The sequence below is a fragment of the Mastomys coucha genome, unplaced genomic scaffold (assembly GCF_008632895.1).
Source record: "Mastomys coucha isolate ucsf_1 unplaced genomic scaffold, UCSF_Mcou_1 pScaffold20, whole genome shotgun sequence".
NCBI lineage: Eukaryota > Metazoa > Chordata > Mammalia > Rodentia > Muridae > Mastomys > Mastomys coucha.
The window spans coordinates 41,904,289-41,918,419 of NW_022196903.1; the positions used below are offsets into that span (position 1 = coordinate 41,904,289).

General features: G+C 41.7%; 1 protein-coding gene and 1 long non-coding RNA gene across 3 annotated transcripts in view; one reads left to right on the forward strand and one right to left on the reverse strand.

Annotated features, from left to right (window-relative positions):
- Cntnap2 (contactin associated protein 2) overlaps positions 1 to 14,131 on the forward strand; it is a 2,139,844-nt gene that overhangs the window by 1,957,364 nt on the left and 168,349 nt on the right. For both annotated transcript variants that reach the window (XM_031381709.1, XM_031381710.1), the window contains one exon: positions 9,013 to 9,252. In XM_031381709.1, the coding sequence (XP_031237569.1) occupies positions 9,013 to 9,252 (240 nt within the window). The remainder of the gene's footprint in view (positions 1 to 9,012; positions 9,253 to 14,131) is intronic.
- Positions 1 to 14,131, reverse strand: part of LOC116098833 — a 47,437-nt gene that overhangs the window by 13,492 nt on the left and 19,814 nt on the right. The window lies entirely within an intron of this gene.

Sequence of the window (14,131 nt, forward strand, 5' to 3'; positions counted from 1 at the left end):
AAGAAGAAGAAGAAGAAGAAGAAGAAGAAGAAGAAGAAGAAGAAGAAGAGGAGAAGAAGAAGAAGAAGGGAGGGCATGTAGTCATTCGGGAATAGTCAGCATGTAGCTGTAGCACAATGCAGGCTCCCAAAGTCTTCTCAAGAAACATTTTAGAGAAATAATTAAATCATTACTTTTATACTTTTTAACCTTACATGTTACTAGTGACAACCCTCTTCACCAGTACATAAAATTCTAAGGAGAGAAATCAGTTTTCAGTTTAGGAGTAAAGAATGTGAAAGATGTAAGTCTCTAGAGGGCAACCCTTGAAAATTCATTATAATGTCAAAGTGAGACCAGAATAACTGAACCAGGCACACTACAGAGTGACAGCAAGGAGGGAATAGATTCTAGAGATGGTCCAGAGTGTGGGGTCACCTGGGACTTTTGCCTGTGAGTAACCACTCAGGAATCATCCACCAAACTTGAAAAAGCAAAAAGGAAGGGCCTTCCAGGAACTGACAATGGCAGACGTCAACACCACTTTATGGCAGGAGATGATGGGTTCCACTTTATGGAAGGAGATGACAAGCTCTGTTCTATCAGTAGAGGTTGAAGGTTTGAAGCAACAGAGACAAGGTATGGATTTAGAGTAAGACAGAAGGCTGCAGAGAAGACCTCAAAGTACCACCATTGTAGTGATAAGCTGAAGATAGAGATGATATGTGAACTGACAAGGAAAAGCCTTTCAGATAAATCCAAAGGACAACTAAAGAGTATCCCAGGGTAAGCATGACCCTTCCCTTTGGTATCTGAGATACAGTGATCTCAGCCACGGAGACATCACCTCAGCAAACAGAAGCAGACTAAATCACTGCCCTAGACAAAGAGGATGCAGAGGAGAGGAAGCTTCTAGAATTTTCTCTCTGATGGAAATATGACTGAATCTCTGAAGAGCATTCTAACATTTTACATTTCTCTGTGTCCTTCCTCACCTCCCCTCCTCTACAAAGTCTGTTTCTTCTTTCAGTGACTCCTGAGGATGCTCTAAACCTCTCTTTCTTCTCACTTAAAACACACTTTCCCTAAGAGAATCCATGGTATGCTCCTGGTATTCAGTACCATCTACAACAACTCTAAGATTTACATTTTCTAGCCCAGGCCTGTTGGATATCTCCAGCTCCCTGACTCAAAAACAAAACTCAACCTGCTCTAAGCTAAACATATACCAATATATTCCTATACCCACAATAGCTCATGCATTTTTTTCCATGAGTGTCCTTTTATGTGGGTTCTGGGGATTTATGTTCAGGAGATCACATTTACCTAACAAGCACTTTACCCACTGAGCCATCTCTCCAGCCCCATTTCCCTTATTCTTAACAAGCACCAAAGGCTTTTCATGTTGCCCATGACATCTTATTCTGAAAGTCCAAACCATTATTGTAATTTTTTTCTGTCCTATGCTGTGACCTGTTTTATCTCTGTCCCCTTCCCTCACCCCAGTCATCAAAAGGCAGCCAGATACAGTGGGTTGTTGGCTTTGTTTTGTTTTTGAGAAAGTATCTTGCTGGGTAGCTCATTTTAAGCCAGAATATATGTTGCCTAAGTTGCTCTCAAATTCACAGAAATCCTCCTGGCTTAGCCTCCCAAGAACCTGACTTACAAGAATAAGCCATTATACCCATTCATGATGGCCTTTTCAGTGACTTGTTTCATTTGCTTTGGACCCTTCAGAAGTTACCCTTGCTTTTGGTCTTAGGTCCTAAGCCCTGACCACACCTGCCTTTCTGCCTACCTCCCCTCCTACCCACCTGCCTTGCACTTTGACCACCCTGGCCTTCCCTGCATGGATCCTCAATGCCCGTTCCTTTCCTCAGGCTTTTACCATGTTCACTGCTATCCCTGAAATGTTTCTCCTAACCCAACCCCAGTTAAATCTCACCTGCCTTTGGTGGTTAATTTAACCATGATTTACTCCCTGCTTAATCTCATGGGTCATGAAATACACTTTCTAAATATTTCAAAGAATATATGAAAAAGACTCTCCATGCTAACCAGAGGCAGACATAGATAGGTTCAAGAACCAGTAGCTTTAGGAATAGAATGACTTAACAGCCTACAACAGTCCAAGGATTGCCTGATGAAGGTCAGTTAGTTGTGATCACGAAAAAGCTGAAACCCACATTGTATGAGTTTTTCATGAATCCATGATTAGATGTCTCCAATGAGGTTTTCTATAGCAAAGCCTTTATACAGCTTGATCTCTGACTATACTGATAATAGATTCCAACAAAGCTTCAGGAGCATGACCTTGGAGATGCGAGATGCAGACTGTCTTCCTGTAGAACACTCATTAGAGTTGTTTGGTGCTGTTACTCTTAAATTTCTACCAAGCAGGCCCCCTGGCTCCTACACAGCCCAGCCATAGCTCACTGATGTGTTTAATATGCTTAGTATTTGCGTCTCACAGGGAAAGCAGATCATTCAAGTCCAACTTGAGAGATTTTTCTTTGGCATTTTGTCCCTTTTGTACAGATTCAGACACATAAAACTTATTATATAGAAACTGACCTGGAAGTGACCAGTCTTTTAGAGAGAGTGGTGAGAAATTGGTTACAATAGATATATATCCACTTGAGGACACAGAACTAGCAGAGGTGAGCATATTAGCCTGTCTCACATCCAATGTTGTTAGTTCAAAATGTTTATAAAGAATTGAGGAAAATATCAAATAAACAGAATAAAAAACATTCAGGAGGGAAATTGAGTGGCATGCTTGGGGAAATAAAGCAGATTTTTGCCAGTGTAAAGCCAGGAGAGAAACTAGTTGTGATTCAGGATAGCGGAGCCTCTGAGGGATGATGGGAAACAAGTTTAGACAGAGCTTTGATGTGTAAAGTGCCCAAAAGGAAAGAAAAGGTAAAAGAGCCAATGCAGAAAGAAGGACAGTGAACAGAGGGGTCTAGCAGCAGGGCTCCTAAGAGTCACCTGAGTCTTTAACCAGATGGCTAATTACAAAGCAGATAATAAGGGTGAGAATTATGGACAATGGCCTTCAGTCAGGACAGAGTCTGAGGACCCTGAGGCCACTGGTCAGGGCTGAGCCCCCTCTGCTGCAGCCCTGCCTCCCAGGAGCTTCTACTAGATTTGAACAGAAGTTTTGTGGAGTTTCCAGAATTCCAAGAACTTGAGAAGAGTCTTAGACAAGGGTTTCAAGGTACCAGAAGGAGGAAGAAAACTTGGTAGGTGGATAACAGCACCAGGGAGCACAATTAGCATGGTTTGCTTGGCAGTGACTATGTGTGTGGAAAGAAATCACGTACTGGCAGGATCAGGATATGAGGTATCGATCCTCAGCGCCCACCCCCCAAATAAACAGGAATGAGACAAAAGATCCTCAGCCCCCCCAAATAAACAAGAATGAGACAAAAAATTTCATGGGCTGCAAGCAGCCTGGAGTGTTGGAGACCTCTTTTCTTGGCTTCTTACTTAGTGATATCCTATGGACAGCTTTGAAATCAAACAAGACAGCAGTATTCATACCATGGGAATGGGCAGAAGTACTAATAGGGTTTCTCCCTCCCACAGAGCCAATCATTCTACCCTGACCAGCAGTCCAAAGGATGCATTAGATGAAATCCTTGTGGGCACTGTTCCCTGGAGTTCAGATGAAAAATAAGCCTTCTCATCTTATGTTGATGTTTTTCTGTTTTAATTACCAATACACAGTGGCACTCTTCAATTATCTTTTATTACACATCCTGAGCTGAGCGGCTCAGTGTTTGTGCATTCTCCTACAAACCAGCCATCACTCAACTCTTCATTCCTACAAGGAAATATTTTCAAGCTGCAAGTTATTGACTTTAAAATAAACTTTAGGAAAAGAACCCATTTGCAAATTGGGAATTTTCAATTCTGGCCCCTCGGGGATGTTAGAGAACAAGAGAATCTTGTCAATCTTTGAAATATAGGTTACAAAATATCCCCTAAGTGAAAAGGCAAAGGGAATGGAATTATTAAAGTTGGAGAAGAAGAAAAAAACGAGAGGTAATTTATTATGGAGGGGGACTGTTTGTGGAGTGTGGGGCTTCCCTCGCACACACTGTAAGCCTTGGGGACTTGGTTTTTACACTAAGGAATGAATCTCTTTATGGTATTATTCTGAGGAGAATGATTTGTGGATTTTATTTCAAAAATTTGAAAAGTTCTTTTCCTGCATCAGGCATAATTTACATATGATCTGTGTTGAAGACCAAGAAATAGTTAAAACAAGGTCTTCCCAGCACCACTACCTTCCAGAATCACCCTAAGACAGTGCAGCCTGTTCAAATTTTGAGAAATGTGACATAAATCAAAAACTATCATTCATAAACCATAATAGAATATTTATATCTAAACTTGATCACTTTTCTATTAAAATAAATAATTATAATATAAAAACTGAAAACATGGCTGAAGCGATGAGTCAATACATAAAGCTCTTGACATGCAAACCTGTTTACCTGAGTTCACATCTTCAGAACTCATGTAAAAGCCAAATACGGAAGGACATATGCCCCTTTAACCCCAGTGCAGGCAGCCCTAGCAGGAGATACGCAGAGGAACGATAATGAACTACATCTCACAGGCCAACTAGCCCAACACATGCAACTGTGAACAAAAAACTCTGTCTCAAACAAGGTAGAAGGCATGGACAGACACCAAGCACTGTCTTATGATTTATATATTACTACTACAGTGTTCACATACCCACATAGGGCCAGGGAAAGAAAGAATGGGGGGGGGGTGATAGAGATTGATTTGAAGCAATTCTAAATCAATAGAATTTAATGAAGGAAATGGTGTTATTTGGGCATTATTAAATTAGGATTCTTTTACATGTTTTTTCAGACAGGATGGAGATGTTACTTAAGAGATAATGATGTATCCCGATTTGGCATTTTCTTAAGCCAATCTGAAACAATGAAATGACAGCAGTAAGTCTGCTACTTGGAACCTTAAATGATTTACATGGCTCTGGGGCCTCAGTCTAACAGTTGGTTTATGGTGTGGTTTCAGGATAACACATTTAAGCCTGGTTTGTTCCTTCCTCCAAAGCTGACATGAATCCATAAAGCTTTTAAATGATGACTGAAATATACAAAAGAATTCTCTGAGGCATGTTTTCAGATTGTTTATGTAAGGTTTTTAGATTTCTGACTTTCCCTTCATGATTTACACTGTGGGATGCTGTCTCCAGGTTAGCTGATAAATGTATAACATCATCCAGGCAGGTACCACTCAGCTACCTGCTCCATCCAGTACCATTCTGACTCATCTTTTACTCCAGGGATCTTAGGTGTTGTGTGCATATCGCATGGAGCCTATTATAAGTGCTGATTGCCTAGATCCACTGAGTCAGAACCTCGAAGTTTGACTGACTCTGGACACCAGACTGGGGAACCAGCATTTTAACAGGTTCTAATGAAGGTCAGAGAAATGTCAGGGGTCTAGCACTGCTCACTGTTGACTTTCAGTCCTAGCTCTGGGAAAGGATGCTTAGGAGAACCTGGCACACAGATGTTCAACTTTTTCAAAAGGATTGTTGCATGTGTAGATTAAGGGCAACAGTGGCTTTCCCTGTATGACTGGCCTCTGCTGCCCAGACCCTCCCTCTCAAGCCCACAACCTTGAATTGCAAAAACCTGGCATGTTTGTCTTTGGCTGCATATTCTCTCCAGCCCACCTGCCTGCAATTGAGGATTCTGTCATCAATCCTATCCTTCCGTATTGCCCTCTTCTCTCCCACAGACCAGAGCCTGTTCTCAATGTATGCCTCCACTCTCTGACAAAGCTCTCTATTGCAAAGAGAACCTCTCAGGACATTTGTTCCAAGCAGCATGTCCCATTTTCCCATTTATCTAAGCATGATTCCAGAGGCACTCCTAGGAGCATCTATATGTTCCAGAGATTCTGGACTCCAGAGGGTGGGGATCTCTCCTTGTACTCCAATGCCCATCCTAAAACAGGCTTGAAGCCTTGGGAGTCTCAAGGGAACCACAGATAAATGAGAAATATGTGGATTCTGATGGGTGGGTATGATACTCTGGCATGCAGGCTCTCAGGCCACTGCAGTTTCTCCACACTGCTGTCCATTCTGGAAGCTTCGTGATCCCACCTTTACATTGCTATCATCTCAGGTCCTTTGGAGTCAAGCTTCAAAGCATTTTCGCACAGGAAGACTTCGTTGGCACTAGACATAGAGCAGTTGTCACTGTGTTCCAGGGACCCTGTATACATAATCCTGGTATCCAGCCTGGATCCATGCACATTCTACTTGCTTGTTTATCCAAATCCTCCTTGGGATCAAAAGCTCAGTGTCCAACATCATCCATGGTATATAGTCAGTGTAGGTGCCTGCTGGGACAATGAAATATTAACCTGAGTGGTAAGATGAGGTCCTCACCTCATACCTTCCATAAGCATTGTCACTCTCCCCAGATTGTGCTTAGAATGGAAGTGTCTCTTCCCACACATATAACACTGTCATGCAGGAAGGTCCCTAGGGACAGGGACCACATTTCATCTTTACATCCCTGTAAGCATGTAGCAGTTAGCATGGATAAAATATACCTTCCATCCTGTGTCTCAGAATAAGGATTCATTTGGCATTTTAACCAAGGCAAGCCCTAACTGTAAGATGTCCTCCTACATTGCTTCCTTTTATGTCTACTAGTATCCCTCCCATCACCTTGACAATACTATATATTCAAGCAAACACACACACATTTGCAAATGTCCTTGTGGCAAAAATTCAAGAGAAAAAAATAGTGCTTCCTGTGGTGAGAATCTAGAGTCCGCTGGGCTCTTCATCAGAGTTGAGTGAGAGTTACTGAGATCTGTAGCAGTGCCCCATATGGGCTGACACTGGACTGTAGCATTTATGCAATGGTCAGTGGTAAAGGTTAGAGGAGGCATCAGCCACCCATAACAGACAACAGTAGGCAGTCTTGAAACTACAGTGCATCATTTTTACTAAACACTATTATTTCTAGGCACTAGGTACTGTGTCAAATACACATAGCTGCTTAATCCTCATAGCCACCCACCAGGATCCAGTTCATAAAGAAGAAAAAAGAGATTCAAGCCATTGACCCAAATCAGTGCATTTGACAAGACTGAAGGTCCTTCTGGAGTATCTGACTCCACTCTTCTATAATAACTTTTTCAGAAATAATAAATGCCAGTTCCCAAGATGAAAGTATGTTGCTAAAAACCACAGTGCTGGGACTGGCAAGATGGCTCAGCAGTAAACTGCTTGCCAACAAGCATGATGGCCTGAGTTGTATCTGAAGACCCACCTGGTAGAAGAAGAAAACCTATTCCCACAAGTCGTCCTCTGATCTCCACATAATGCACATAATATATGCACACACATACACACACACAATAAATACATATATATATATGCAAACATACATATACATACATACATACATACATACATACATACATAATAAAAACTAAGGTATGTATTGATACAGGCTTGTAATCTTAATATTTGTGAAGCCAAAGCAGGAAGATAGGGAGTTTGAGAGTGGCCTGTCTCAGAAAACAATAATAATAATTGTAACCATTCAGGCTTTTCTGTGTCTGCCCTAGCTCCCCGATAATGACGAGGAGGATTATTTTTATTTACAATGTTTTTGGCCTTAAGTTAGCTTGCTCCCAACTAGCTTGGAACTCAAATATCCCATTTAAAGTAATCGAAGTTCTGCAATATGGCTGGCCACCTCTCCTCAGTTTCATACATCGGATTTCCCCTGCAATTCAGTGGTGAATCTCCCTGCCTCACTCTTTCCAAGGGCCCCTCTTTCTCTGCTGGATGTGCCACCTTCTATCCTACTTTTTGCTATAGACCTTAGGCTTTTTATTTTTACCAATCAGCATATGCCTTAGACAGGCAAGAAAGGACAGAAACACATCTTCATATAATGCATATAAACAGTGTCTCTATAAATAATGTTTTAAAAACTTGTCATATCCTATTAATTGCAGCATGGAGTAGTGTGTTATGAAATATATTCTACAAGGCATTAATTTAGTTGGGTGTCAAGTGCTGCAAGAATAACGGAGTGCATCAGCAATGAGGTTTGAGAAATACTTCAGAGATGAGGTATGAAGAGAGAGCTACAAACAGTGGCAGTGAAGTAGGATGGCTCAGCCTGCAGTTGACTACTGGTAACTTCAAGATGGTGGTTAGCAGACAGTAGGGAATCTGCAGAAGGACTTCCCTGCCAGGAAGTGATTACAAAGAAACTAGCTCAGATTAGGCTGTAGGAAAAGGGCTTGCTCATAAAGAGCCAGAAATCTATTTATTTTTTAGTCATAAGGATAGTAATGCTGATAGGTACTATGTATTGAGTACTAATTGCTCTCAGCTTCCAAGATGAAATACCATGGCCTGTGGAAGTTGGTTAAATTCCAGTCAAGCAGTTCAGGAACCACAGAGCTCAATTTGAAACCAGGTCTCTCTAATATCCTATCTTGTGATTTGAAACCCTCAAAACTTCTGAAGTGTTAGAGCTTAAGGGCTTTGCTGTTTGGATAGCCAAATCAAATCCAGTCTCCAGGAGTATTTCCCTATGGGCTTCTGAAATTAAGTTTGTGGTATAATTCTGCCTTTATTTCCATAGTCTCTTCAGCCAGAAAGCCAGGGCATATTATATATTACTTATTTTCTAATATGATCTTAGTTCAGTGCCTTTAATTCCTTGTTTTGTTTTATTTCTAGGCAAGGTCTTGCTATGCAGCCCAGGCTGGCCTTGAATAGGAACTCTTCCAGTCTGAGTGCTGGGATTAAAGGCATGCACCTTCCATATTAAGTTATTTACTACTATTTTTGTTTTGATCTTACAGGTTTCCTTGTTCTGCTACATGCTGTATTTTCAATAAAGTATTTGTATTGATAACAACAGTTCACCCAAATTCCAAGCATAGGCCTCAGACCTCTCTCATCATTTTTTCAAATTTGTCCTTCCTTCTCTACAGATGTTGGTGCCTTTTTTGAAGAGGGCATGTGGCTTCGATATAACTTCCAGGCCCCAGCGGTCACTGCCAGAGACACAGGCAGCAGGGCAGAGAATTCTGCAGACCAGCAGCAGCACTTGGCTCCAGACCTGGCCCAGGAGCAGATCCACTTCAGCTTCAGCACTACCAAGGCACCCTGCATCCTCCTCTATGTCAGCTCCCTCACCACTGACTTCCTAGCTGTGCTGGTCAAGCCCACAGGTAAGGACAAGTGTACTGGCTGGTTTTGTGTCCAACTTGACACAAGCTGGAGTTATCATAAAGAAAAGAGCTTCAGTTGAGAAAATGCCTCCATGAGATCCAGCTGTAAGGCATTTTTTCAATTAGTGATCAAGGGGGGCCCTTTGGATGGTACCATCCCTAGGCTGGTAGTCTTAGGTTCTATAAGAAAGCAAGCTGAGCAAACCAGAAAGTAACATCTCTCCATGGCCTCTACATCAGTTCCTGCTTCCTGACCTGCTTGAATTCCAGTCCTGACTTCCTTTGGTGATTGAACAGCAGTGTGGAAGTGTAACCTGAATAAACCCTTTCCTCTCCAACTGGCTTCTTGGTCATGGTGTTTGTGCAGGAATAGAAACCCTGACTAAGACAGCAAGCATGCCTAGCCTTCTACCTTCAACAGTAGTCAGACAGAAGATGCAAGAGTCAGAATTGTTCTTGGTTGATGACCTATTCCCCATGGGATGCTAAGCAAAGTACCTGACTCCTTTGAACCTCATTGCTCTCCAGAGTCAAAAGAACAGCTTGTCAACTGAGTGCTTACCCCAACAATTTGATGTAATCATCTTAGGCTCTTTTCATATTAAGTGAACATGAGATGGTTTTGTATGTATAATGATTCTTCTTAATCCTGTCAAATACTTTTGCTATTGTGCAAAGTAGTGGCATGCTCTGAAGTAGTAAAAATAACCACAGATTAATCAATGAACTGTCCTGACTCATGATAGTTTGTCAATAGATTCCAATAAAATGTAGGAACTCTCAATAAAAGTAGAAAATCAGAAATATTGCCATCCCTAAAGCCTCACTGAATTTTATGCTCATAAATACATTCATAGAGAGACAGTTGCTGGAAGAATTGGGGGTGTGGTTCACTTGTGAATCCTTGAAAGTCAAGTCAGTCTTGAAGTACATAAACCTCCTTTTTAGACTGGGGCATGAGGAGTGTTAAATTCAGGTGTACACTTATGTGAAGGTCAGAAGATATCCACAGGTGTCAGTCTCTGCCTTGCTCTTCTTTGAGATATTATCTCTTACTGTTCACCAATACATAGGCCTGATTAGCCCAAGAGAATCTTGGGATTCTCCTGTCTCTGCCTCCCAGCTCAGCATCAACATGAATTACAGACATAAGCTACTGCATTCAACTTTCTGAGAATCAAGACTAGGGTATTCATGCTTGTATATCTAGTGCTCTACCCACTCTACCCACTGAACCATCTTTCCAGTCATTTGAAGGCATCCTTTTATATCCTTTATTAAATGTGTTCTTTGACAGTTTCATACATAGATAGTATATTCTGAGTATTGGCACCCTCACCCTCTCTTATTCCCCCTCTCTGCTTTTACCACTCCAGTTCATCCCTATAAAGCCCTTTCCTACATTCATGTCTCTTTTTGCTTTTTAATCAGTTAATTTACATCAAATGCTGCCTCCTTCCTGTCTGCCCACAGAAACCTATCCCTCATCCCCTTCTCCATTGAGAGGGTGCTCCTGAAGATATCCTCCCAACCCTAGCTCATCAAGTCTCGCCAGGGTAGGTGCACCCTCTGTCACTGAGGCCAGACAAGGCAGCCCTGTTGGGAAACAGATACCCCAGTCAGGCTACAGCATTAGGGAGACCCTCAGCTCCAATTGTTGGGGGCGGGGGGTGGAACATGGAGACTGAGCTGCATGTTTGCGACATATGTGCCAGGGGCCTCAAATATTTAAGCCCCTGTGTGTTCTTTGGTTGGTGGTTCAGTCTTTGATTGCTCTCAAGTGTCTAGGTTAGTTGACTCTGTTGGCCATCCTGTGGGGTTCCTATCCCCTTCAGGGCCTTCAATCCTTCCCCCAACTCTTCCATAGAGTCCCTGACCTCCATCCAATGTTTGGCTGTGGGTTTCTGCATCTGTTTCAGTCAGCTGCTGGGTAGAACCTCTAAGAGGACAGTTACGCTAGGCTCCTGTCTGTAAACATAACAGAATATCATTAATAATGTCAGGGATTGGTGTTTGCCCATGGGTGAGTTTAGAATTTGGCCAGTTATTGGTTGGCCATTCCTTTATCTCTGCTCCTTCTTTGTCCCTGCATTCTTTTAGACAAAACAAACTTTGGGTCAGAAGTTTTGTGAGTGAGTTGGTATCCTCATACCTCTACTGGGGGTCTGCCTGGCTACAGTGGGTGGTCTCCTCAGGTTCCACGTAAGCACCTTGGCTAAGGTCACCCACATTGACTCCTAGGAGCATCTACCATCTCAGTTCTCTGGGTCTTCCTAAAGATTCCTCTCATCCCACCCACCCCTGGCAGCTGCAGATTTCCATTCATTCTTATGGCCTCTGGGTCTCTCTCCTGTCTCTCCATACACCTGATCATGCCCCCTATTTCCCTCTTCTTCCCCTCTCCCATCCTCTTCCCTCTCTCCTTCTGCCTCCTATGACTATTGTGTTCCTCCTTCTAAGTGTGATTCAAGCATCCTTGCTTGGACCTTCCTTCTTGTTTAGCTTCTTTGGGTTTGTGTAGTATGTCATGGGTATTCTGTACTTTATGGCTAATATCTACTTATCAGTGAATATATACTATGCATGTCTTTTTGGGTCTGGGTTAGCTCCATCCATTTGCCTGCAAATTTCATGATATCCTTGTTTTTCATAGCTGAATAGTATTCCATTGTGCTGAGGGACATCTGGGTTGTTTCTAGTTTCTGGTTATTGTGAATGAAGCTGCTATGAACATAGTGGAGCATGTGTCCTTATGGTATGATGGAGCATTTTTTTGTCTATATGCCCAATAGTGGTATAGCTGGGTCTTTAGGTAGAACTATTTCCATTTTTCTGAGAAACCACCAGATTGATTTCCAGAGTGGTTGTACAAGTTTGCAACCCCACCAGCAATGGATAAGTATTCCCCTTTCTCCACATCCTTGCCAGCATGTGCTGTCACTTGAATTTTTGATCTTAGCCATTCTGATTGGTATAAGGTAGAATCTCAGGGTTGTTTTGATTTGTGTTTCCTTGATGACTAAGGACGCTGAGCATTTCTTTAAGTGCTTCTTGGCCATTCGAGATTCCTCTGTTGAGAATTCTTGTTTTATGGCCACTAAGTTTAACTAATGTGCATCTATCCATTGGAGCATGGTGGGCTCATCCGTGGGTAAAAAACTGAAAACAGTGTTTGTTCCTCATCCAGAATCCATTGGTAGGCTATAGTTCAGCAGGGAGGAATAGGCCAAGTGGGCCCCTCCTACTCTGTGCTTGACAATTGACAGGCCCATGAGGGCCATCCTCTGTACACTAAGCCAAAGAATCCAAATGAATATATGCAAATGACTTTGACATTCAGCAGTACCCTCTATAAAAGAGTCTTGCTAGGAAAGAAGTATACATATAAACATGCACTCTAAAACCTATATATACATATATATATATATATATATGTATTTTAAGTGTATGAAGGAGGATATCTAAGTTAAACTTCTTATGAACTTTGTAAGTTAAAAATACAGAGGATTTCTCTCCTACTGGCCATCTCCCTCCTTACTCTTTAATGGATATTACAGTGCTAAAGCATCTTAGAGAACAAGATTTTCTTCTATGAGGGCCAAAATATTACCACAATAGAGCTAAATATTTGGAAAATATTCAAATACACTCTCTGGGCAATGCACCCAGCTTTAAAAAAGGAAAATGATGAAAGAAAAGTATATGCCCCAGAGTTCAGAGATTTCTTTTTAGAACTTAACAAAAAGCCCAAATCAGAATCTTTATCATGAAGATGTTCACTATAGTATTGCTTATAAAATAAATGAAAAGAATCCAGAAGGTCCTCTTTAGTAAAGTAGTATAAAAGAGAGCCATTGTTTTATAGTGCCCATTAAAATAGTGTTCATGTAAAGTCATTAAAGACATAGGATCAGTTCATATAATATAAGGCTACACTAAGGAAAAGCAAGATACAGCCTTGAATGCATACTATCAACTTGGCTCTAGAAAACAAATATGGATAAACCAGAAGAGCAACAGTGTGTGCTTAGACTGTGATTTTTATGCATGACTTGTTCCTCCCAAATGACACCATTCTGTGCATATCAGATGCTCATTTTGAGTGTGTCACTTTTCTAGTAAAAAATAAACAAGTAAAATCAGAAAGCAACAGCTCAAGAGAGAAGAGTGCTCAACCCCCATGCTTCAGGGGCTCAGGTAATTACTGGCCTGAATCAGGCTCAGTGGGTTTTTTTAATCCATTTCTGTTCTCCCTTGTATACCAGCCTCCTAGTAGGCAGACAGCCTGTGGCTTCCCATATTTCACAGGAGGAGTTTCTCACATTGAGCATATCAAGAATCTGATGAGCATGTACTTGTGGACAGTGTGCTGTCTGCTCCTCTGTTACTTCCTTGCTAAAATTTGCTTCCAGGCCCTATACATGGTAGTATCCATGCACATTGCCTATGTCCACACAACATGCATGGTGCTCCTGTATGGGCATTTATCATGTGAAAGAGCTTAAGTCGATTAATTCTACAGTAATGGTTTCCAGGTAGTGGTGCTTACCTATGCACAGCACTCTCCTAAGTGCATTGATTCTGATGACTCCCACAATTCTGTGTGGTAGACATAATTTTCATCCTTTCCTCTGGATGGCAAAGCTGGATGCATAAAGATTAAAAGTCTTGTACAATCAGCTTGTAGGGGTAGGTGGGGCTCTCTGGATGTTGAACTCTCTATTGCAGGCATCCCCAAAATATTCTGGTTGCGTTTTAAAAACAACACAAGACATTTTATTTGTAGGTTTGGTAAGCCATCCTTAAAAGTGTTGGGGAAAATGTAGCCATTCCACTCTCCAAATACCACATCTACCATTATCTACATAATCTACAAATA